Source organism: Cetorhinus maximus, chromosome 1 (assembly GCF_964194155.1).
Source record: "Cetorhinus maximus chromosome 1, sCetMax3.hap1.1, whole genome shotgun sequence".
Taxonomy (NCBI): domain Eukaryota; kingdom Metazoa; phylum Chordata; class Chondrichthyes; order Lamniformes; family Cetorhinidae; genus Cetorhinus; species Cetorhinus maximus.
Genome location: NC_135879.1, coordinates 134,298,993 through 134,325,379, shown reverse-complemented (window position 1 = coordinate 134,325,379; position 26,387 = coordinate 134,298,993). Strand labels below are relative to the sequence as shown.

General features: G+C 42.5%; 1 protein-coding gene and 1 long non-coding RNA gene across 7 annotated transcripts in view; both read left to right on the top strand.

Moving 5' to 3' along the window:
- The window catches only part of LOC144683762 (uncharacterized), a 1,025,508-nt gene that overhangs the window by 320,521 nt on the left and 678,600 nt on the right, over positions 1-26,387 (top strand). The window lies entirely within an intron of this gene.
- The window catches only part of atp8a1 (ATPase phospholipid transporting 8A1), a 488,126-nt gene that overhangs the window by 279,552 nt on the left and 182,187 nt on the right, over positions 1-26,387 (top strand). For all 6 annotated transcript variants that reach the window (XR_013577307.1, XM_078546849.1, XM_078546831.1 and 3 more), the window contains one exon: positions 12,144-12,282. Coding sequence is in view for 5 of the 6 variants with exons in the window: in XM_078546849.1 (XP_078402975.1) it covers positions 12,144-12,282 (139 nt within the window). In the remaining variant the exon portion in view is untranslated. The remainder of the gene's footprint in view (positions 1-12,143; positions 12,283-26,387) is intronic.

Here is a 26,387-nt window from a genome sequence, read left to right as displayed (position 1 = left end):
TTGTTGGAGGCATTGGCCTAGATTTTGCTGCGTTCACCGTCATCGCTCCACTGAATTGGATAGCAACGCTGATAGTTCAGACATGCGCAGAATAACATGAAAATCCAGTTGTTATTATGAGCCTACATTGCTCCATAAAATGTGGTATCGAGATACCCACAGACTACTATCTCCCTTGTAATCACGAATTAACAAAAACTTCTACTCTGCTGTTAATCCCACTTTAAAACCCTGGAAAAAGTTAAATCTTATTGAATGAGGAGTTCTCCTCAGGAGTCCTGCCAATAATTACCCATCAACCAACATCACAAAAAGCAGATTATGTGGCCGTTATCACATTGTTGTTTGTGGAACCTTACTGTGCATAAATTGACTGCTGCATTTCCTACATTATAATAGTGACCAGCGGCCACAATTCAAAAAGCTGTGGAGTGCATGCAAATTTCCTGCATGCAGGAACATTGACCAGGTGTTGCTGCACTTGGGCATGGTGACGTGCAAAGCACTATTTTCAAGAATTTTTTTTGTGTGTGTGTCTGAGAAGTAAACATTGCTCTCAAGACAGCGATCTTGTTTCTAATTTATAATTTTTATGAGTGTTGTCAGGACCCCGATGTCAAGGTAAAAAGCAGCTTGCGTTTGCCGGCAGCAGGACCTGCTCGGCAATTTTAACACAGACGGTCTCCTAATTAGCTACCTACAGGCCCACCATCCAATTAAGGGAGGCGGGCAGGCTCCTGATGGTGCCAGCCCAATCAGACGTTGCTCAGCTCTGAAGCCTCAGCAGCGCCACCAGGAGAGGTGGTCGTTGACGAGAAATGCAGGATACTTGGGATCTGCAGGAGGTACTTTTTTAAAAATTGAAAATTATGGGACCCAATGTCAGCAGGGTAACCCATCCAGGGGCTATTGGGACCTAAGAGGTTGCTTTTTCTGCCCGCAGCCCCCTTTTCGTTTGATTAAAGCCTGCGCCCCACCCTGGACTGCCACTGGGAGGCTGCCTCCATTTAGCTGGCAGCCTCCCAACATGGGGCAGGAGTGTTATCCCACAGTCGACCAAACACCAGCCGCACCATAAAATGGCCCCAATTTAGGTCTTTAGGGCTTTAATTATGGTAATTGGAGCAGGCAGCCCCTCTGGTCCTGTCATCGGTAAAATGCAGATCTAATAATTTATAGGTGATTTATAGTCCATAACCAGAATGGAATATAAATCACTGGTCTTCATTGTGTTCTAATCGGCACATGGTATGAAAAGGTGAACGTTGTCATTCCAGAGAAAATTTCTTTTACTTATTCACAAGATGTGGGCATCACTGTCTAGGTGAGCTTTTATTGCCCATCTCCAATTGTCCTTGAAAAGATGGTGGTGAGCTGCCACCTTGAACCTATGCAGTCCACGTGGTACAGGTACAGTGCTGTTAGGAAGGGAGTTTCAGGATTTTGACCGAGTGGCAGTGAAGGAATGGCAATATAGTTGCAAGTCAGGATTGGAAGGGAACTTGTAGGTGATGGTTTTCCCATGCATCTGGTGCACTAGTTCTAGGTGGCAGAAGTCGTGTGTTTGGAAGATGCTGTCGAAGGAGCCTTGATGAGTTGCTACTGTGCATCTTGTAGATGGGACAGACTGCTGCTACTGTGCGTTGGTGGTGGAGGTAGTGATTGTTTAAGGTGGTGGATGGGGTGCCAATCAAGCAGACTGCCTTCTCCTGGATGATGTTGAACTTCTTGAGTGTTGTTGGAACTGCACTCATCCAGGCAAGTGGGTAGTATTCCATCATACTCCTGACTTGTGCCTTGTAGATGGTGGACTTTGAGGAGTCAGGAGATGAATTCTTGTCGCAGAATTTCCAACGTTGACCAGATCTTGCTGCATATGGACGCAGACTGCTTCAGTGTTTGAGGAGTGCCAATGATGCTGAGCATTGTGCTACCATCAATGAGCATCCCTACTTTTGACTTATGATTGTCCAGAGGTCATTGTTGAAGCAGCTGAAGATGGTTGGGCCTAGGACACTACCCTGAGGAACTCCTATAGCGGTGTCCTTGGACTGAGATGAGGCTAATAACATTCTGGCAATAGTACTGAAGACTTGTGCTCCAGAACTAGCTACACCTGTAACCAGGTTTATCCAGTACAGCTACAACACTGGCAATTACCTGGCAATGTGGAAAATTACTCAGGTATGTCCTGTCCGCAAATCACATGACAAATCCAACCTGACCAATTACCACCCTATCAGTTTTCTCTCACCAGCAGCAAAGTGATGGAAGGTGCTGTCGACAGTGCTATCAAGGAGCATTTCCTCAGCAATAACTTGCTCACTGATACTCAGTTTTGGTTCCACAAGGTCCACTCAGCTCCTGATCTCATTACAGCCTTGACCCAAACATAAGAAGGCATATGGGATACTTGCCTTTGTTAGTCGAGGCATAGAATATAATAGCAGGGAGGTTACGCTGGAACTGTATAAAACGCTGGTTAGGCCACAGCTAGAGTATTGCGTTCTGGAATCCGCATTATAGGAAGGACGTGATTGCACTAGAGAGAGTGCGGAGGAGATTTACCAGGATGTTGCCTGGGCTGGAGAGTTTTAGTTATGAGGAGAGATTGGATAAACTGGGGTTATTTTCCCTGGAGCAGAGGAGATTGAGGGGGGACATGATTGAGCTCTATAAAATTATGAGGGGCATAGATAGGGTGGACTGGAAGAAACTTTTCTCCTTGGTGGAGGGATCAATAATCAAGGGGCATAGATTTAAGGTAAAGGGCAGTAGGTTTAGAGGGGATGTGAGGAAGAATTTATTCATCCAGAGGGTGGTGGGAATCTGGAACTCACTGCCTGAAAGGATGGTAGAGACAGAAACCCTCATAACATTTAAGTATTTGGATGTGCACTTGTGATGCCATGGCATACAAGGCTATGGGCCTAGTGCTGGAAAATGGGATTAGAATAATTAGGTACTTGTTTTACCGGTGCAGACTTAATGGGCCGAAGGGCCTTCTTCTGTGCTGTGGACCTTTATGACTCTTTGGATAAAAGAGCTGAATTCCCAAGGTGAGGTGAGAGTGACTGCCCTTGACAGCAAGGCAGCATTGGACTGATTTTGGCATCAAAGGAGCCCTAGCAAAACTGAAGTCAATGGGAATCGGGGGAAACTCTCTATCGGTTGGAATCATACCTAGCACAAAGGAAGATGATTGTGGTTTTTGGAGGTCAGTCATCTCAGCTCAAGGACATCACTGCAGGAGTTCCTCAGGGTTGTGTCCTAGTCCCAACATTCTTCAGGCTCCATCATAAGTTCAGAAGTGGGGATGTTCACTGATGAATGTACAATGTTCAACACCATTTGCAACTCCTCCGATACCGTGTCCATATGCAGCAAGATTTGGACAATATTCAGGCTTGGGCTAATAAGTGGCAAGTAACATTGATGCCACACAAGTGCCAGGCAATGACCATCTCCAACAAGAGAGAATCTAACCATCGCTCCTTGACGTTCAATGGCATTACCATCACTGAATCCCCCACTATCAACATCCTGGGGATTGCCATTGACCAGAAACTGAACTGGGCTAGCCATATAAGTACTGTGGCTACAAGAGCAGGTCAGAGGCTAGGAACCCTGCAGTAATAACTCACCTCCTGACCCCTCATAGCCTGTCCACCATCTACAAGGCACAAGTCAGGAGCCTGATGGAATACTCTCCACTTGCCTGGATGAACACAGCTCCAACAACACTTGAGAAGCTCAATACCATCCAGGGTAAAGCAGCTCACTTGATTGGCACCCCATCCACCATTCACTCCCTCCATCATTGACGCACAGTGACAGCAGTTTATACCATTGACAAGATACACTGCAGAATCTCACCAAGTCTCCTTTGACAGCACCTTCGAAATCCATGACTTCTACTGCCTAGAAGGATGAGGGCAGCAGATGCATGGGAACGCCATTACCTGCAAGTTCCACTCCAAGCCGCACACTTGGAAATATATCACTGTTCCTTCACTGTCGCTGGGTGAAAACCATGGAACTCGCTAACAGCACTGTAGGTGTACCTGCACCACATGGTTTAAGAAGGCGGTTCATCACCGCCTTCTCAACGACAATTAGGGATGAGCAATAAATGCTGGCCCACATCCCATGAACAAATAGCCCGGGGAGAGGGGTGTGGGGAAGATGGTGGCATAGTGGTAATGGCACTAGACTAGTAATCCAGAGGTTTGGGCTAATGCTCTGGGGGCTGAGGTTCAAATTCCGCAATAGCAGCTTGGGGAATTTAAATTCAGTCCATAAAACAAAAAAAACCGGAATTGATAGCTGGTCTCAGTAACGGTGATCGATTGTCATTAAAATCCCAACTGGTTCATTCATGTTCTTTAGGGAAGGAAATCTGCCATCCTTAGCTCAACTGGCCTATATGTGACTCCCGACCCACAGGTTGACTCTTAATTGCCCTCTGAAATAGCCGAGCAAGCCAATCAGTTCAAGGGCAGTTAGGAATGGGCAAGTGACATCCACAGCCTATGAATCTTTTTAAAATCAATTAGAAAACTGGCTGTAGATGAAGGATTTCTTTTGTGATATTACTGGGAATAAATTTCACGAAGGAATAGGTGTTATCTTTGTACATTATATTATAGATATTTCTAGTTCAGCTCTATCTGCCAGTTTAAGACTAGAAAACATAGTAATGAATGTTGATTGATTAAAGGCAATAGTTTTACTAAATATAAAGCACGTAGTAGCATTTAGGATTACATTATGTATTTGTTTTGAGCATTTCAAAACTATTTATTTCTGTGCTTTGAAAGATATGTATTCCGTGTTTTAAAACTTGCAGTTATTATTAAAAATCATTCTGATGGAGTAATAGATGGACATAAAAATATTCTGAAAAACATTACTCTGACTTGGCCAATAGTAAACTTGCCAGAAGGTGGCAGTATTAAAGCATAGAAAGTAAAGTTTATTGGTTTACTAGGGGGAAGAAACTACTCGGGAGTTGAATTAGATTAATCCAACATCATAGTAAAAATAATATTTTTCACATAAAATAACTGTCAGTGCATCAGTAGAATTATAGCATACTTTTCAGAGTGTGAGCAATATCTGAAATTTGTAACCCCTAACATATTTCTAAATTATGACGATTATGCATTTTTTTTGTTTTTTTAGATCTTCCATATGATATGATATGTTTTCCACCAATATACTTGTACCAGTTACACCTTCATTATATTGGCCAAATTTTCCACGCGCCTTTAAGTTGCATGGTAGGATGAGGGCCTGTTACCAGAACAGAGCTTGAGTCTGAATAAGAAGCAATTTTTAAAAGCACTAGGTGCACAGTGAATTGGAGCAGTCTTTTCACACCACCTGGGCAATTTTGATCTGGTCCACTTAACTGCAAGTCTGTACGTACTTGCAATATTTCATCTGCATGAAATATAGTGCACTATTAATCCTTTTCCTACAATCAGACATAATTTTTATATAAATATATAGCTATTTATAAATGATCCTTTATCAGATTAACTAACTCATCAATACATGTACAAAATTTAGTGCTTTGTTAACTGATTACTTCTATCAAAAGATTTGTTGCAAATTATTTATGAAATTTCATGGCCTCTGATTACTATGTAAAGACATGATATCTACCTCAAATCAAATCTAGATTCATGTAGCAATTAGTTTGCATTATTTGCAGATACTGGACACACATTTTTATACTTGTATGACATTGTCCACCAGCGCATAATTGACATAATCAATAGAAAGTAAAGATTAAAAAAGAATACATACACGGCAGTTCCATCAACCTTAAAAGTAAGAAAAAGCTAAATCAACATAATTGAAGTGGTTTCTTTTTATTCATTCAGGGGGCTGTGGCCTTCGCTGGCTGGGCCAGCATTTATTGCCCATTCCTAGGCCGGGATTTTCCGGCCCCGCCACAGGCAAGGCGGCGCCCCAGCCACAAGTCCATTGACTTGTGGCGGGACCAGAAGAATGCGGCAGCGGGCGGGTGTAGAAAATCCCGCCACTAGTTGCCCTTGAGAAGATGGCGATAAGCTGTCGTCTTGAACCGCTGCAGTCCCTATGGCGTAGATACACTCACAGTGCTGGTAGGAAGGGAGTTCCAGGATTTTGACCCAACGACAGTGAAGGAACAGCGATATATTTCCAAGTCAGAATGGTGAGTGACTTGGAGGGGGACCTCCAGGTGGTGGTGTTCCCATATATCTGCTGCCCTTGTCCTTATAGATGGTAGCGGTCATGGGTTTGAAAGGTGCTGCCTAAGGAGCCTTGGTGAATTCCTGCAGTGCATCTTGTAGATGGTACACACTGCTGCTACCGTGCGTCAGTGGTGGAGGGAGTGAATGTTTGTGGATGTGGTGCCAATCAAGCGGCTGCTTTGTCTTGGACAGTGTCAAGCTTCTTGAGTGTTGTGGGAGCTGCACTCATCCAGGCAAGTGGGGAGTATTCCATCTCATTCCTGACTTGCGTTTGTAGATGGTGGACAGGCTTTGGGGCGTCAGGAGATGAGTTACTCGTCACACGATTCCTAGCCTCTGACCTGCTCTTGTAGCCACGGTATTTATATGACTAGTCCAGTTCAGTTTCTGGTCAATGCTAACTCCCAGGACGTTGATGGCGGGGGTTTCAGTGATAATTATGCCATTGAACATCAAAGGGCGATGGTTAGATTTTTTCTTGTTGGCACTTGTGTGGTGTGAATGTTGCTTGCTACTTGTCAGCCCAAGCCTGGATATTGCCCAGGTCTTGCTGTATTTGGACATGGACTGCTTCAGTATCTGAAGAATCGCGAATGGTGCAATCATCAGCAAACATCTCCATTTCTGACATTATGATGGAAGGAAGATCATTGATGAAGTAGCTAAAGATGGTTGGGTCTAGGGCACTACCCTGAGGAACTCCTGCAGTGATGTCCTGGAGCTGAGATGACTGACCTCCAACAGCCACAACCATCCTCCTTTGTGCTAAGCATGACACCAGCCTGTGGAGAGATTCTCCCCCCACCCCGATTCCCATTGACTCCAGTTTTGCTAGGACTCCTTGATGCCACACTCGGTCAAATGTGGCCTTGATGTCCTCACTTGGGAGTTCAGTTCTTTTGTTCATGCTTGAACCAAGGCTGTAATGAGGTCAGGAGATGAGTGACCCTGGCGGAACTCAAACTGGGCATCAGTGAGCAGGTTATTGCTAAGCAAGTGCTGCTTGATAGCACTGTTGATGGCCTCTTCCATTACTTTACTGATGATGGAGAGTAGACTGAGGGGTGGTAATTGGCCAGGTTGGATTTGTGTACAGGACATACCTGGGCAATTTTCCACATAGCTGGGTAGATGCCAGCGTTGTAGCTGTACTAGAACAACTTGGCTAGGGGCACAGCAAGTTCTGGAGCACAAGTCTTCAATACTATTGCCAAAATATTGTCAGAGCCCATAGCCTTTGCACTACCCAGTGCCTTCAGCCATTTATTGATATCAGTGAATCTAATTGGCTGAAAATTGGCATGCTGGAACCTCCAGAGGAGTCCGAGCATCCACTTGGCACTTCTGGCTGAAGATTGTAGCAAATGCTTCAGTTTTATCTTTTGCACTGATGTCCTGGGCTCCTCCGTCATTGAGGATGGGGATATTTGTGGAGCCTCCTCCTCCAATGAGTTGTTTAATTGTCCACTACCATTCACGACTGGATGTAGCAGGAATGCAGAGCTTTGATCTGATGCGTTAGTTATGGGATCACTTAGCTCTGTCTTTTACTTGCTGTTTATGCTGTTTGGCATGCAAGTAGTTCCGTGTTAAAGCTTCACCAGGTTGATACCTCATTTTTAGGTCTGCCTTCTGCAGGTCCTGGCATGCCCTCCTGCTCTCTCCATTGGCATCTTGACACTTCTTTTTACAGAATAGACTTGGGTCTTCAAAGTTAAACACATTTACCTCCAATATATAACTTCATCGGTGAATTAATCACATTGAATATTTATGTAACAATGAGATTTATGCTAATGTTAATATTAGATAAGCTACTTGAGATAATGAGGGATAGAAGTAATGCTTATCTAGAAAGTTATGGGTTTATTAATCAAACACATGAATCTTCAAAGTCGTGTCTGACAAATTCAAGAGTATTTTTTCAGGAACTAAGTGTTTTGATACAAGAAATCCAGTAGATGATGTGAATTTGGATTTTCAAAGGTGTGTGAGATGGGCTTCATAGGCATGTTGATATAATTAGGGGGCAAGGCATTAAAGGAACTGTGAAAGCATGAATAAGAAATTTTCTAAAGGGTCATTGTTAAGAAACTTTTGGACTGGAAAAACGTAACCAATGGCTTCCCTTAGGGGTCATTATTGGGACCATTGCTCTTCCATTTACAAATCAACTAGAATTAAGTATGAGGACACAATATTAAAATTTGTTGATAACGCAAAAAGAGAACACGAACTGTGTGAAACACAAGGAAGACAAAGGCAGGTTAGATTTGGAAGACAAATGATATGGAAGAGACTGCAGAAAATGTGAAGTGATACACTGAGAGGAAGAATAAGAATAAGGAGGAGACATGCACACTAAATGATGAAACTTTTAAAGGAACAGAGAGATATTAAGAGTTCAGCTACATCTTATAAAAATGGCATATTTTATAAATTGTCCATTAATTTTAAAGACCGAGCTAATGCTAAACCTATATATATGATTTGTTAGACCACAATTAGAATATTTTATCTAGTTTTAGGCACCGGTGGTGGAGAAAATTCTAGAAACAATTATTCGGGATAGAATTAATTGTCGCATGGCAAAATGTGGATTGATTCGGAAGAGTCAGCATGGATTTGTTAAAGGAAAATCGTGTCTGGAGTTTTTTGAAGAGGTAACAAAATTGGCTGAGGGATAGGAAACAGAGTAACACTTAATGGGTATTTTTCGGGCTGGTAGAAGGTTTGTAGTGGAATTCTCCAGGGGTCCGTATTGGGACCTTGCTTTTCCTGATATATATAAATGATCTAGATCTTGGCGTGCAGGGGACAATTTCAAAGTTTGCGGATGACACAAAACTTGGGAGAATTGTAAATTGTGAGGAGGACAATGTAGGTCTTCAAAAGAACATTGACACATTGGTGGAGTGGGCAGATAGGTGGCAATTGAAGTTCAATGCAGAGAAGTGTGAGATGATACACTTCGGTACAAAGAGTATGAAGAGACACTATAAAATAAAAGATACTATTTTAAAGGGTATGCAGGAGCAGAGAGACCTGGGTGTATATGTACATAGGTTATTAAAGGTGGCAGGACAGGTAGAGAGAGGTTTCTAAAGCATACAGTATTCTAGGCTTCATTAATAGGGGCATAGAGTACAAGAGCAGGGAGGTTATGATGAACTTATATAAGACACTAGTTAGACCTCAGCTGGAGTATTGTGTACAGTTCTGGGCACCACTCTATAGGAAGAATGTGAATGCATTGGAGAGAGTGCAGAAGAGGTTTATGAGAATGGTTCCAGGGATGAGACACTTCAGTTATGAAGAAAGATTGGAGAAGTTGGGACTGTTTTCCTTGGAGAGGAGACATGATAGAAGTTTTCAAAATCATGGGTCTGGACAGAGTAGATAGAGAGAAACTGTTCCTGCTCATAAATGGATTGAGAACCAGAGGGCACAGGTTTAAAGTGTTTTGCAAAAGGAGCAAATGCGAAGTGAGAAAAACCTTTTTCAAACAGCGAGTAGTCAGGGTTTGGAATGCACTGCCTGGAAGTGTGGTGGAGGTAGGTTCAATTGAGGCATTCAAGAGCATTGGATGATTATTTAAGTAGAAACAATGTGCAGGGTTATGGGGAAAAAGCAGGAGATTGGCACCAAGTTAAAATGCTCAGAGAGCTGGTGCAGACATGATGGGCCGAAAGGCCTCCTTCTACACTATAACAATTCTGTTATTTAGGAAGAATTGTCAGGTTCATAGTGATGGTGTGGAAGGGAGTCATCCATGATGATACCAAATATCAGAACCTTTTAGTGACGAGGAGGGACTAGAGAAACAGGGGAGATCCTTTCATTAAAGCTGGTAAATGGGACTTTTGATATCTGTTCCAAATTATGAAGAGTTTTGATAAAGTAAATAGGACAAAATTATATCTAATGGTCAGTGAGTTAATTGGTAATGAAGGGGCAGAAATTTAAAAAAAAGAAAATGAAATTTAAGCTCACCAAAGGAATAAAGGATGAGGCTAGGAGAAAACTTGTAGATGATTGTTAGCATGTAGAATGTTCTCAAAGAAACATAATAACTTCATAACAGGGAAGCAGATAAATATTTAGAAAAAGGTTAAAAAAGAGAGGTAGGATAAGAGAAATAAGAATAAAGTGAATGGTTCTTTTAGAGAGCTTGTGCAAGATCAAAGGGCTAAAAGAACTTCTCCTGTCCTTCAAAATTAAATGACTCTATGAAGATGTATTCACTGGTATCCTCACTGGACTAGCATTCTGGAGACCCAGGGTAATACTCTGGGGACCCGTGTTCATATATCACCATCACAGATGGTGGAATTTGAATTCAATAAAAATCTGGAATTTAAATTCTGACAATGACCATGAAACCATTGCCAATTGTTTTAAAAACCCACCTGGTTCACTAATATCCTTTAGGGAAGGAAATCTGCCATCCTTACCTTGTCTGGCCTACATGTGACTCCAGACCCACAGCAACGTGGTTGACTCTTAAATGCCTTCTGAACAAGGGCAATTAGGGATGGGCAATAAATGTTACCTAGGCCAGCGATGCCCGCATCTCGTGACTGAATAAGAAAGAAGCACACACATTTATCCTGTTTTAATTGGGGTTAAGTGTTGAAATGGTTCATAAAGGCAAAGTCACTCGAGTTTCTGTATTTTCTGAAAAAACAACTTTGCGCTGTTGTTCAAATGTGTTAAATAATTTTACCACTTCTTTGAGTAAATTTATCCAAAATGTACATTTAAGACTAGTATTAAGACTAAACTATAATTTTAGTCAAGGAAGCTTTTTATTCTTTAGGCCTAACTGCTTAAGTGAACAAGTAAATTAGCTTTTACAGAAATACAGAAATGTTTTGCAACATTGATCAACAGTAGAGATTACAAAGTCAAAATTAGAACACAAGTGCAGGGAAAAAATCATTTCAGAATATTGGCTCCTATCTATGTAAAACAAAAATAAAAATCAGCCATGAGGTAATGCGATGACATAGGGCACTTACAAACTGAAGATTTTAATCATTATAAATGTATTATTAAAAACAGTAAATTACTAAAAATATACAGCAGTCCCACTATCGGATGAGAAAAGATGGGTTAACATTTTGGGTAGAATTCACCTTCATTTACTTTTTTGTTTGTGTGTTTTTTGAATTAAAGGCCTGTTTCTCTCTCTTAAAACATAGGCAAGTAATTTTTAAGCCAGTCTTACAGATTTTCTACCAGACAGCTCAAGCTCCAGGTAAAAACTTGGGCGCTCACCCCCTGAAGTACAGTCGAACACAACTTGTGGAGATTGTGAACTCCAGCAACAATTACAAGGAGTCTTGGAGAAGATAGACTCATAGAATGACACAGCACAGAAAGAGGTCATTCAACCCATTGTGCATGTGCCAACACTTTGAAATTAGCCCCAGTCTCCTGGTCTTTCTCCATAGCCTTGTGAATTATGCCCTTCAAATATTTGTCCAATTTCATTTTGAAGTTTATTATTGAATCTGCTTCCACTATCCTTTAAGGCAATGCATTCTAGATCATCATAACTACTGCATTTATTGCCCACCCCTAATTGCCCTTATCACCTCTTTTTTTTGCCATTTACAGTATTGTACAGTATTTATAGGTCACATTGGTGGCATTCACCTATAAAAAGTGTAACCCTCTGATTTTAGTAGAGCCATGTGAGGGAGCATTGCTAACTGTGGTTAAAATGTGTGGTTAAGGTGAGGTGGGTTCAACAATGTGGAATTCCATGTTTGTTGAGAAATGAAAACCTCATATCCATATGGTTACGCTTAGTGCAATAATCTCTGAGATAAATCCTTTGACAAGCTTATCTATTTGTCCTGCTACTAATTACTTTTCATGTAATTTTAATAGAATCTGCAGTTGCTTGGAGCTACAGCAATTGAAGATAGACTACAAGACAAAGTCCCTGAAACCATAGAAACATTATCCAAAGCAGACATCAAAATTTGGATCCTGACAGGAGACAAGCAGGAGACCGCTATTAATATAGGTACAGCTGGAGTTACAGTTAATAGTGTTTTACTGAAGGCTGTGTTTAATTTGTAAATGCACATCCTTATGCAATACTATTCTGGATAAATATGGTAAGAAAAGTACTGTTTTTATTTTGTTAGAAGTCAAATAATGTCTGAACATCTTTTAGCAGAAGGAGGGAGGGTCGTGTCCAGCTTCTCATCAGGAACAATTGTCATAGCTCAGTTTGATGTTGGCTTTTTACCCATCTTAAGGTGGTTCTTTCTGGATGAAGACACTCAGATTTTTTTTTAATTGGCAAAGCTATACGATGTGGTAAAATAGTACCCTGTTCAGTTTTATTTTGTAGGGGGGATGGTGGGGAAGCAATGAATGTCTAAAATATTTTCTTGTAAACAATCTCAAACTTTTCTAGAAGCGCATCATAGTTATATAAAGTTGTTAGGCAAAACTTTTTGATCCTTTTCTTAATCGACAAGTGACATAATGCTCTCATCTCAGATGCATCACACTTCTTATACATGATGCATGATAATAAAATTGATGCACTCTTCCAACCTTATAATGAGGGACAGATTATCTGTACAATTGAGAACTCCGCTTTCACCATGTCACAGCTGAAGTTTGGGATGCATCTTCTTTTAAATCTATCCTGTATGATTGACTCAAAAGAGCCCTATGCTTTTTTAGCGGCAAAGAAATGTGGCAGAAGGTTAATGTATTATCAAGAGATCTTAGTTACAATTCCAGTAACATCTTTATTTTTAAACATTTGTATCCCTAATGCTGGCAATGCCAGCGTTCTGAATTGCCATGAAAAGTTGGTGGTAAATTAGGTAGCCAATTGTTTCTACAACTAAGTTACTTTCAATGCAGGAACAAATGGCCAACATTCAAGGGGAGGACAAAGGCAACGCTTCAAAGTTACTCTGAAACTCTCCTTAAAGTGCAGCAGCATTGATATGCCTGGGAGGAGTTTGCTGCCAATCATTCAGAATGACGACTTGTCCGTCAAGCTGTATCATGCTTTGAGTCACAGCGTCTTTGATGGTTCAGAGCAATGGCAGAGAAAGAAAGAAAAGGTAGCAAATCCTGCATTCTGTACCCCACTATCTTGTGGGATGTCCTGCCCCATGTGGCCAAAGATATGCAGGTCGAGAATCAGCCTGATTAGCTCCAAGACGACCAATGACAGAAACTCGCAACCCTGAGTAGGCCCCTCGAATCGAGGGACAGCCAACGATGACATTCAATGCACCTGGCAAATGGACCCAAAATTCAACCATGAAATATGTTCCTTCTAAATTGCCTGGGTGCACAGCTGCCCAGCAGTCAGGAATGTGCTGTGCAGGGGATAAACAGACCATTCGCAAAATGCAGTCCCCTTAAGATAATGCAGATGTGTAGCTGTGCGACTATCTTAAAGGGACTGTGCAGTGCTGCAGGGGCAGGTGAGGGGATGCATTGTGGCATAGTTGTAATGTCACTGGACCAGGGACATCGGTTCAAACCTCACCATGGCAGCTAGTGGAATTTAACTTCAAATAAATCTGGAATATAATGCTAGTCTCACGAATGTTGACCATGACAGCTATTATCGATCGTTGTAAAAACCCATCTGGTTCACTGATGCCCTTTAGAGGAAGGAAATCTACATCCTACATGTGAGTCCAGATCAAGCAATGAGGTTAACTCTTAACTGCCCTCTGGAATGGCCTAGCAAGCCACTCAGTTCAAGGGCAATTAGGGATGGGCAACAAATACTGGCCTTGCCAGCGACGCCCATATCCCATGAAAGAATAAAGGAAGAGAAAGAAATGAGCAGTACATGCTGAAGGAAAATTAGAGGGAACATTAGTGTGGACTAGAGTCCAAGTATTGTTTTGGCGGGTCCCCTTCCCTGAAGGATATTATTGAATTAGCAGGTTTTTACGACAACACAGCAGCTTTCATGATTTTCTGATTTTCTCCAGTGCAAATACAAAAATGACCAGATTAACTTATTTTAATTTCAAAGCTGGCGTATCTGCTACGTTACCATATTGAACAGCATTGTTCTGAACAAGGGTTTCCTGCCTTCAGACCTATTTACCTGGAGATTTGATAACTCTATACAGGGAAGGGGTGTGGACTTGGCAAAACATTATTTGATTTGATGAATGCAGCCATTTTTGAACTAACTGCACAGGCCCTGAGCTCCACAACCCTTGCTCACCCGTTAACAGAAACTGTCAAAAAGTAAGTGGAGTACACATCAACAAGAGGGAAGGAATTTGCCCCTGCTAGTTGCTATTGATACACTAATGTCTGAATCATGAAAATGCTCTCTCACTTTAGTTGGGGTCGACAATGTAATGAGAGGTGATATCAATTAACTCGTCTTAACTGTCAAACATGCAACTGGAGGCAGTTCAGGCCACTTTCAGAAGTTAGGGTGTCTAGAGATCTGTTTGCCTATCTGGAAAACCATCAGGTCCCATGATTCTTTTTGAAGACACAGGCTGCGTAAGCTTGGAGGCCTTCAGGAATGATCTCCTCTCAAAATTTGGAGGTCAAGTTTTGGCATTCACCAACAGAATTTTAAAAAAAGGATGAAGTTCATGCAGAGGTGGTCTACTAAGGTGGTTAGTTCGATCCAATTTTTTAACTTGCATAGTTCTGTAATATCTCCAGGATCCGTCCAACATTGATTTAAAGCATAGCCCAATATAGCTGTGGAATTGCACTATTTCAGTATTTCATTAGTTGTATTTGGATCATGAAAGGCTCACATGTTGACCCATTTATAAGTGCACAGTTAATCCCCCACAAGTTTTTAAGTGAAACCTTAAATTTAGCTATCGACAAATTAATGCACCCTGGTTTCTTTTAGTTACGACATTCTTCCATCATTTTAGCTGCTGCTACATAAGTCAAAAGCAGAATGTTACTTCCATTATATAAATGCTTTACATCCTTAATTGATTCAGTGTGCCTCTCATAAATTTATATAGCCTCTGCAGGCAATCATTTATTATGGTGCATGGGCCCAAGTTAAACTGGTGACAAAGCATCAATTAGCCAAAAGGAAGGTTTGGTGCATTCAACACTATTGTCATCTTGCAGTCATGAGGCCCAAGGCAGGTTAAGGACCATTGCATCCATTCCATTGCAATTTCCATTCATGGCATATTCAAGGCTTCCACATGGAGCAGTTCTTGCTCTTTTATTATGATAAACCTGTGTAAAATACTGCGTCAGTCTCAGCTGCAGTATTATGTCCAGTTCTAGGCATCACACTTTAGAAAGGGTCTGAAGACATTAGAGAGGTTGCAGAGAAGATTCACAAGAATAGTTTCAGGGAAAAGGAACTTCAGTTACAGGCATAGATTAGAGAAGCTAGGGCTTTTATACCTTGGAGAAGAGAAAATTTGATAGATCTGTTCAAAATCGTGAAGATTCTGGACAGAGATAGGGAGAAACTGCTCCTGTTAGCAGAAAAATCGAGAATCAGAGGAACTGGTTCAAGGTGATCAGCAAGAGAAGCAACAGCAACATAATGAAAAACTGTTTTGCACACCGAATAGTTAGGATTTGGAATGTCCAGACTCCTCATGATTTTGAATATCTCTATCAGATCTCCCCTCAGTCCTAACTTCTCCAGCCTGTGTTCATAACTGAAGTTCCTCATCCCTGGAACCATTCTTGTGAATCTTTTCTACACACTCTTCAGTGCCTTGGCTTCCAGAACTGGGCGCAATACTCCAGCTGAGGCTGAACTAGCACCTTATACAAATTCAACTTAACCTCCTTGTTCTGATACTCTTATGCCTCAATTAATAAAGCCTAGGATTCAATCGAGGCATTCATAAGAGAATTGGATAATTATCTGAAGAGAAAAAATTCATAGAGCTATGGGGAAAAGGCAGGGGAGTGGGACTAGGTGAGTTGATCTTGCAGAGAGCTGGCATAGACAACCAAATGGCCACCCCCTGTGCTGTAACCATTCTAAGATTTTATGATTTAAAGAACATTATTGCCTGGCATGCCTGCAGCACATGATGGCCTTTTTGTTAGATTTTGACAGCCTGTGTTACAGCTCTTTCAGGGTGGCAGGCCAATTCCCTGTTAAATCTGTGCTGCTTCAACAGTATTGCATACTTACATAGTCCCTTCAACTTAACGAACATTTCAAAATTGTTTTAGAAAAAATCAAGAGGAGGGATAAATGCTGAGTGGAGGAAGAGAGTTTAATGGAAGTGACTGAGGGCTGAATCAAAAGATGCATGTTGGGAAATTTTTGAAAAGAGGACAGTGAAGTGGCGAAGCAGAGGGTTTAGGAAGGGAGATTACAGAGAAGTAGGGCCAAGTTGGCCAAAGGCTAATAATGGAGTTGGGGGAAGTGGGTGTGTAAGAATGTAGGAACAGGAGAAGGCCATTTGGCCTTTGAGTCTGCTCCGTTATTCAATTAGTTCATGGCTGATTATCTACCTCAATGTCAATTTCCTGCACTGTCTCCATATCGACATGATATCATTAGTCTCCAGAAATCTATCGATTTCTGTCTTGAACATGCTCAACGATTGAGCTTCCACAGTGCACTGGGTAGAGAATTCCAAAGATTCATCATCCTCTGAGTGAAGAAATTCTTTCTCATCTCAGCCTTAAATGGCCCACCCTTTATTCTGAGATTATGCCCCCTGATTTTAGGCTCACCAGCCAGGGGAAACATCTTATCTATATACAGCCTGTCACGCCCTGTGTAAGAATTTTGTAAGTTTCATTGAGGTTACCCTTCATTCTTTGAAACTCTAGGGGCCTAGTCTCCTCAATCTCCTACCATCCCAGAAGTTAATCCGGTGAACCTCTGTGGCACTCCCTCTGTGGCAAGTATAAGGGGACTAAATCTGTGCACAATACTCCAGGTGAGGTCTCATCAAGGCTCTATATAACTGCAGAAAGATATCTTTACTCCTGCACTCTCTTCCCCTCGAGATGAAGGCCAACATACCATTTGCCTTCCCAATTATTTGCTGCACCTGCATGCTAGCTTCTAGTGACTCATGAACAAGGACACCCAGGCTCCCAACCTGTCACCATTTAAGAAATACTCTGCATTTCTGTTTTTTCTACCAAAGTGAATAGCTTCACACTACTTCATATCACATTCCATTTGCCATGTTCTAGCCCATTCACTTAACTTGTCCAAGTCCTCTTAAAGCCTCCTTGCATCCTCCTCACAACTTATTTCTCACCCAGTTTGGTGTCTTCAGCAAATTTGGAAATATTACAATTGGTTCCCACATCCAAATCATTTATATCAATTGTGAACAGCTGTGGACCTAGCATTGATCCTTGTGGTACCCCACCAGTAACAGTCTGCCACCCTGAGAATGATCCATTTATTCCTACTCTCTGCTTTCTGTCTGTTAACCAGTCCTCAATCCATACTGGTATATTTCCCTGAATCCCATGTGCTCTAATTTTATTTACTAACCTCTTGTGTGGGATCTTATCAAAAGCCTTCTGAAAATCCAAATATACCACATCCGCTGGTTCTCCTTTATCTATGCTACAAGTAACATGCTCTTTAAAAAAAACTCCAACAAGTTTGTCGAACATGATATCCCTTTCGTAAATCCATGTTGACTCTGCCCAATTTTACCATTCTTTTCTAAATGTCCGGCTATCACATCCTTTATAATAGATTCTAACATTTTCCCTACTATTGACGTCAAACTAACAGGTCTTTAGTTTTTCATTCTCCACTCTTCCTCCCTTCTTAAATACTGGGGTTACATTTACTACTTTCCAGTCTGCAGGAACCTTTCAAAATTCTATAGATTCTGGAAAGATAAGCAATGCATTCGCTCTCTCTCTAGCCACCTCCTTCAACACTCTCATCTGGTCCAGGGGATTTATTAAACTTCAACCCAGTTAACTTTCCAAGTACTACCTCATTACTAATACTAATTCCTTTTAGTTCCTCAGTTTCCCAAGTACTTTGGTCACCAAGTATTTCTGGGGAATTTATATTATTCTGTGAAGACAGACGCATAGTAACTGTTTAGCTTCTCCACCATCTCCCTGGTCTCCATTATAAATTCTCCTGTCCCTACCTGTTATGGGACCACATTTTTCCTAGCTAATCTTTTCATTTCACATACCCAAAGAAGCTTTTATTGTCTTCCTTTATGTTCCTCGCTAGCTTGCATCCATATTCTCTTTTCCCTTTCCTAATCAGTTTCTCGGTCCTCCTTTGCTGGGCTCTAAATTGCTCCCAATTCTCAGGCTTATCACTTTTTCTGGCAATCTTATAAGCCACTTCCTTTGATCTAATGCATTCTTTAGCTTCTTTGATTAACCACTGTTGATTTGCCTTGCCTTTGAGTGTTTGTGCCTTAGAGGATTGTATATCTGTTGTAGACTGTGTAGCGTTTCTTTAAATACTAGCCATTGCCTGTCTACCACTAAATTTATCATAGCCAACTTGCCCTTCAAACCTCATAATTTCCTTTCTTCAAACTTAAGACCATAGTTTCAGAAAGAACTATATCACATTCAAGCTTAATGTGAAATTCTATCATATTATGGTCACCATTTCCCAAAGACTCCTTTACAACAAAGTTATTAATTAGCCCTTTCTTATTATGCAACACTAAATCCAAAATAGCCCGATCCCTAGTTGGCTCCTCAGTGTACTGGTCCAGAAACCCATCTTGTACACGCTCCAGGAATTCACTGCCAACAGCATTAGTGCTAATTTGGTTAACCCAGTTTGTGTAAATTGAAGTCGCCCGTTATTACTGTATTACCCACATTACATACATCTCTAATTTCCTGAATTATTCCATGTCCAACATTACCAATACAGTTTGGTGGCCTATAACAACTCCACCAATGTTTGCTGCCACTGGCTGTTTCTTAACTCCACCCAAACTGATTTTACATCTTAATCCTTCGATTCTCTTACCAATGTACTGATCTTGTCCCTTATTAAGAGTGCTACCCCACCTCCTTTTCCTTTTTGCCTTTCCATCCTAAATGCCGAATATTCTTGGATATTCAGTTCCCAATCTTGGTCACCCTGTAGCCACAGAAGCACAGAAAGCCAGAGTTGGAGAATCAGTGCTGGATGTGACATTGAGAGAACTCATTGTGGATGAGGCTGGTGAGCAACTTTTCAACCAACTTTAATAAGCAAGGAGACTGGAGTTCGATTTTATGCAGAGGAAACAATATGGCCAAAAATGGGAAGGGCCAAGGTAAGTGAAGGTAGGAAGAGGTAGTTGTTTAATTTGTAAGAGCCGAGAAGAAAGTGAATTTGTGGTTCTGAAAGAAATTGTATTTTCATTATTCCATTAAAAGGCATGGAGATCAGCTGTTGCACTAGGAGAAGACTTGCGTTTGTGAGAACTGAAATATGAAATCTGATAGTAGTTTGAGAGTGTAGAATAGATCATAAATGGTAGAGGCAACTGACACAAAGCAGGTTTAGGGCACAAAAGAGGCAAGAATTATTGTGGCTTGATGAGATCTAATGAAAAAGTTAGCAATTGAGCCAACAACAGCATGAGGAAACTAGGTAACCATGAGATTTAGCTTTGGAGAGAGGCTACATAATTTTTTCTAGACAAGAACTTTTCAGATCACTGATTTTCAAGCTTTCTCCATACCTTGGTGTAGGAGAAGCAGGATGGCAATCTGAAAAGCAGAATGACTTCAGTCATTAAGGGATATTGATCAAGGGTGGGTAAATGGAGTTATGTCACAGACTGGCTATAAACTCATTGAATGATAGAAGAGGCTTGAGGGGCTAAATGACCTACTCCTGTCCCTATGTTCCCTTTCTTGGGGAGTAGGATAAACATACACAAATTTTAAATGTGCGACAATGAGAAAATGGATGCTAGAGACACTGAAGAGATGGCACAGGTAAATTCAGAGGCGCACACCTTGAATGATAAGAGATGCATCATCGAAGAATAGAATAGTTATTTGGTGTCTAGGAGATGGAAAATACAATGAGCATGCGATAGCTAAAGGTTGAAATGGAGTCTAATTTCTCTGATTCAATGCAAAGACACTTCATTCTAGATCTTTCTCTTTGTCCCATGAGTAAGTGTCATAAAGTTCCTTTTTGTCGTCTCTTTCGGTGGCACAGTAGAATTAAGGTAGGCTTTAGAATTTCCGAATGGGTTTGTTTCCCACTTAACCACCAGTAGATCAAGTGGCAATAGATTCCCTTCACATCACCCATCAGTACCTGGCCTACACCGAGCAGGCCAATGATCCTCCTGGCAAACTGAATTCAACAAGTCTGCACTTGAAGAATTCCAGTATCACAGAATCAAAAAAATGGCGGTAATATGTGGCTCTTCTACCATTGGATTTGCATTTCGCATCCTGCAACTCAATGTTGAGGGAATGTCTTCAGCCAAGAGACACCTAGTTAGCGCCTCCACCCAACAATACACCATCATTGTGACCTGCATTCAAGCAACACATCTTTCATCAGATAAAGCTGGGAGGTACAAGGTAGATGGTTTTGATCTGATATGCCATATTGCCCTCCCTAAGCATGGCCTTTCTACATTTGTCCAAGTGACTATTGCCAATGAAGTCCATCTGTTCTCCACTGAATACTCTGACATTATCAAGGTTGGTGCTTTCCAGATAGCAATGCCAACAATTCTGCTAGTGCTAGCTGGGTCCAACAAATCCTCCCAAGCGTGCCACACCCTGCTGTCTTTACTGAAGACTTTAATAGCCACCACACAGACTGGGGCTACCAAGAGGTTAATGCATATGGTGAAGAACTTGAAAACTGGACCTCACAGCCTGACCTTCCTCTCATCCATGATCCCAAACAGCCTGGAGCTTTCCACTCTACTCAATGGAAATGTGACCACTCTCTTGATCTGTGCTAGGTCAGCTCAGTGCACAACAATCCACTTCCTGCCTCATGACAAATCCTGACCAATTTTCTACACAGCCAGCACAGATCATCTCAGATCCACATTGGATATAATTAATAATTGTCACCAGCTCAAAGAAGCAGTGGTGGAGCCTGTAAGAAGCCAATTGGCAGGAGTAGAGCAAGGTATTGGACCAAAGTGTTACAATGATGCCTTCCCAAAATATCCCATACTGCTGGAATACAGTCGCTTCTGCAGAGCCATCTACAATGCAGGCAGCAGAACCATTCCAAGGTGTACCGCCCTGTGGATATACCTTGCCTGGAAGAGGAACCTGCCTCCCTATTCCAACAATATGAGTGCTCCAGTGACCCAGACATGGCAGATCATCTGGTTAAATCCCTGGACTGTGCTCGATGGGCCAGATAGGAAAAGAAAACAAAGAACCTGGACTTCACCTGCTCAAGCCATAAATGTTGGACAGTCCTGCGCTACCTCAGAGCAACCCAGCCACCATTAACACCAAGCTGCCTATGTGGTAATGCCAATTAGGTAGCGAGCCAACCCCTTCACATGGGAAGGGCACTGCTAGGAAAAAGAGTGAAGAAGCAAATATGGAGCAAGTAGAGACCCTTCTCTACGCAGCACAATTCCAGATCTGAAGCTTTCACCACCCTGGGTTTGGACAAAGGAGTACAATCGTTCAGCTGGGCACTGCCTCTGGTTATAACAACATCCTCCCTGAGTCTCTAAAATACCTCGGCCTACAGGCCCTCCCCTCATTGGCCCACTTCTTTACAAGAGGTGTATGCAAGGGAAGACTGCCAAAATCCTGGTGCATGCCAAAAATCATCAATCTCCCTAGACCAACGAAGGACTCAAAATTACCATCAAACTACTGCCAATATCCCTGCTATCAGTATGCTTCAAGGGAGTGGAGCACTTAATCCTACAGTGAAGAAAGCCAGAAGTGGAGCGCATCCTGAGTGCAAACCAAGCAGGCTTTCAACAAGGAAGAAGCACATGATCAGGTCTTCCCAGCAACCACTTTCATTGAAAATGGCTTTCAAAGGCATCTCAGATCAGGGGCAATTTTCCTTGATCTCACTGCAGCTTACGATATACCCTACATGGGCCTATTCGTCATAATATCAGGAGTTCTCCCTCCGTGGGTCCCTGGTCCCATTGAACTGCTACTCTGGGACAGACGGTTCAGGGTGCATACAGGTGATGAGACTAGCTCTTGGAGGAAACAGACAAATGGGCTACTCCAGGTGGCCTGTCTTAGCCCAATCCTGTTCAGCTTGTACATCAATGTGAACATACGAATTAGGAGCATGAGTAGGCCATTTGGCCCCTTGAGCCTGCTCCGCATTCAGTAAGATCATGGCTGACCTGATTGTAACCTCAACTCCACATTCCCACCTACCCCGATAACCTTTGACTCCCTTGTTAGTCAAGAATCTGTCTATTTCCACCTTTAAAATATTCAGTGATCCTGCTCCCACCGCTCTCTGGGGAAGAGTGTTTCAAAGACTCATGACCCCGAGGGAAAAAATGCTCTCCTCATCTCCGTCTTAAATGGGAGACCCCTTATTTTTAGACTGTGCCTCTTTAGTTCTAGTCTCTCCCACAAGGGAAAACATCCTCTCAGCATCCACCCTGTCAAGTCCCTTCAGGATCTAATATGTTTCATAAGATCACCTCTCATTCTTCTAAACTCCAATGAATAGAGGCCCAGCCTATCCAACCTTTACCCAGGTATCAGTCAAGTCAACCTTCTCTGAACTGCTATTTATATCCTACCTTAAATAAGGAGATTAAAACTGTACACAGCACAGCATTCCATATGTAAGGGGTCTCACCAATGCCCTGTACAACTGTAGCAAAACATCCCTACTTTTTTTTATTGCGTTCACTTTGCAATAAACGGCAACATTCCATTTGCCTTCCTAATCACTTGCTGTGCCTGCATACTAACCTTTTCTGATTTATGTCACAGGGCATCCAGATCCCTCTGTTCCTCAGAGTTAAGCAATCTCTCTCCATTTAAATAATCAACCACTTTCTATTCATCCTGCCAAAGTGGACAAATTCACGCTTTCCCAAATTATACTCTATCTGCTAAATTTTTGCCCACTCACTTAATCTATCTATATCTCTTTACAGGTTCTTTATGTCCCCTTCACAACTTACTTTCCTTCTTATCTTTGTGTCATCAACAAATTTAACAACTATATATTCGGTCCCTTCGTCCAAACCATTGATATAATTTGTAAGCATCTGAGGCCCCAGCACTGACCCCTGTGGCACTCCACTCACATCTTGTCAACCCAAAAATGACCCATTTATGCTTAACAAAAACAGAATTACCTGGAAAAACTCAGCAGGTCTGGCAGCATCGGCGGAGAAGAAAAGAGTTGATGTTTCGAGTCCTCATGACCCTTCAGCAGAACTGAGTAAAGTTAGGAGAGGGGTGAAATATAAGCTGGTTTGAGGTGGGGGGTGGTGGGGGGGGGAGGTGGAGAAGAGAAGTTGTGGGGGGGGTGGTTGTAGGGACAAGCAAGCAGTGATAGGAGCAGATAATCAAAAGATGTCACAGACAAAAGGAACAAAGAGGTGTTGAAGGTGGTGATATTATCTAAGAAAATGTGCTAATTAAGAATGGATGGCAGGACACTCAAGGTACAGCTCTAGTGGGGGTGGGGTGGAAAGACTGATGGTATTACAGTTATAGATTTAAAAATAATGGAAATAGGTGGGAAAAGAAAAATCTATATAAATTATTGGAAAAAACAAAAGGGAGGGGGAAGAAACGGAAAGGGGGTGGGGATGGGGGAGGGAGTTTAAGATCTAAAGTTGTTGAATTCAATATTCAGCCGGGAAGGCTGTAAAGTGTCTAGTCGGAAGATGAGGTGCTGTTCCTCCAGTTTGCGTTGGGCTTCACTGGAACAATGCAGCAAGCCAAGGACAGACATGTGGGCAAGAGAGCAGGGTGGAGTGTTAAAATGGCAAGCGACAGGGAGGTTTGGGTCTTTCATGCGGACAGACCGCAGGTGTTCTGCAAAGCGGTCGCCCAGTTTACGTTTGGTCTCTCCAGTGTAGAGGAGACGGCATTGGGAACAACGAATGCAGTAGACTAAGTTAGAGGAAATGCAAGTGAAATGCTGCTTCACTTGAAAGGAGTGTTTGGGCCCTTGGACAGTAAGGAGAGAGGAAGTGAAGGGGCAGGTGTTGCATCTTCTGCGTGGGCATGGGGAGGTGCCATAGGTGGGGGTTGAGGAGTAGGGGGTGATGGAGGAGTGGAGCAGTGTGTCCCGGAGGGAACAATCCCTACGGAATGCCGCCAGGTGGGGTGAAGGGAAGATGTGTTCGGTGGTGGCATCGTGCTGGAGTTGGCGGAAATGGCGGAGGATGATCCTTTGAATGCAGAGGCTGGTGGGGTGATAAGTGTGGACAAGGGGGACCTTATCATGTTTCTGGGAGGGAGGAGAAGGCATGAGGGCGGATGTGCGGGAGATGGGCCGGACACGGTTGAGGGCCCTGTCAACGACCATGGGTGGAAAACCTCGGTTAAGGAAGAAGGAGGACATGTCAGAGGAACTGTTTTTGAAGGTAGCATCATCAGAACAGATGCGATGGAGGCGAAGGAACTGAGAGAATGGGATGGAGTCCTTACAGGAAGCAGGGTGTGAGGAGTTGTAGTCGAGGTAGCTGTGGGAGTCGGTAGGCTTGTAATGGATATTGGTGGACAGTCTATCATCAGAAATTGAGACAGAGAGGTCAAGGAAGGGAAGGGAAGTGTCAGAGATGAACCACGTGAAAATGATGGAGGGGTGGAGATTGGAAGCAAAATTAATAAATTTTTCCAGGTCCCGACGAGAGCATGAAGCCGCACCGAAGTAATCATCGATGTACCGGAGAAAGAGTTGTGGGAGGGGGCCGGAGTAGGACTGGAACAAGGAATGTTCCACATACTCCATAAAGAGACAGGCATAGCTGGAGCCCATGCGGGTACCCATAGCCACACCTTTTATTTGGAGGAAGCGAGAGGAGTTAAAGGAGAAATTGTTCAGTGTGAGAACAAGTTCAGCCAGACGGAGGAGAGTAGTGGTGGATGGGGATTGTTCAGGCCTCTGTTCAAGGAAGAAGCTAAGGGCCCTCAGACCATCCTGGTGGGGGATGGAGGTGTAGAGGGATTGGACGTCCATGGTGAAGAGGAAGCGGTTGGGGCCAGGGAACTGGAAATTGTTGATGTGACGTAAGGTGTCAGAGGAATCACGGATGTAAGTGGGAAGGGACTGGACAAGGGGAGAGAGAAGGGAGTCAAGATAACGAGAAATGAGTTCCGTGGGGCAGGAACAGGCTGACACGATCGGTCTGCCGGGACAGTTCTGTTTGTGGATTTTGGGTAGGAGGTAGAAGCAGGCCGTCCGAGGTTGGGCGACTATCAGGTTGGAAGCTGTGGGAGGATGATCTCCAGAGGAGATGAGGTCAGTGACAGTCCTGGAAACAATGGCTTGATGTTCAGTGGTGGGGTCATGGTCCAGGGAGAGGTAGGAGGAAGTGTCTTTTATGCTTTTTATGCTCTTTTAAGCCATTTATGCTTACTGTGCTTCCTGGTAGCTAACCAATCCTCTATACATGCTAATATGTTCCCCCCTACACCACAAGTTCTAATTTTGCATAGTAACCTTTGATGTGGCACATTGTCAAATGCCTTCAGGAAATCTAAGCACAACACATCCACAGGTTTCCCTTTATCCATGTTGTTTGTTACTTCCTCAAAGAACTTCACAAAACCGTGTTGACTCTGCCTGATTGCATTGAGATTTTCTAAGTGCCCTGCTATAACCTCCTTAATAATAGATTCCAGCATTTTCCCTATGACAGATGCTAACTGGCCTGTAATTTCCTGCTTTCGGCCTCCTTCCTTGAATGGAGGAGTCACATTTGCTATTTTCCAATCTGATGGGATCTTTTCAGAATCTAGGGAACTTTGGAAAATTAAAACCAATACATCTACTCTTTCAGCAGCCACTTCTTTTAAGACCCTAGGATGAAGTCTTGGGCCACAGCTGTCAACTTTTAGTTCTAACAGTTTTCTTAGTATTCTTTCCCTGGCGATTGTAATTGTTTTAACTTCCTCCCTCCCTCTCACCTGATTCAAACTTATTTCTATAATGTTATTTGTATCCTCTACAGTGAGACTGATGCAAAATAT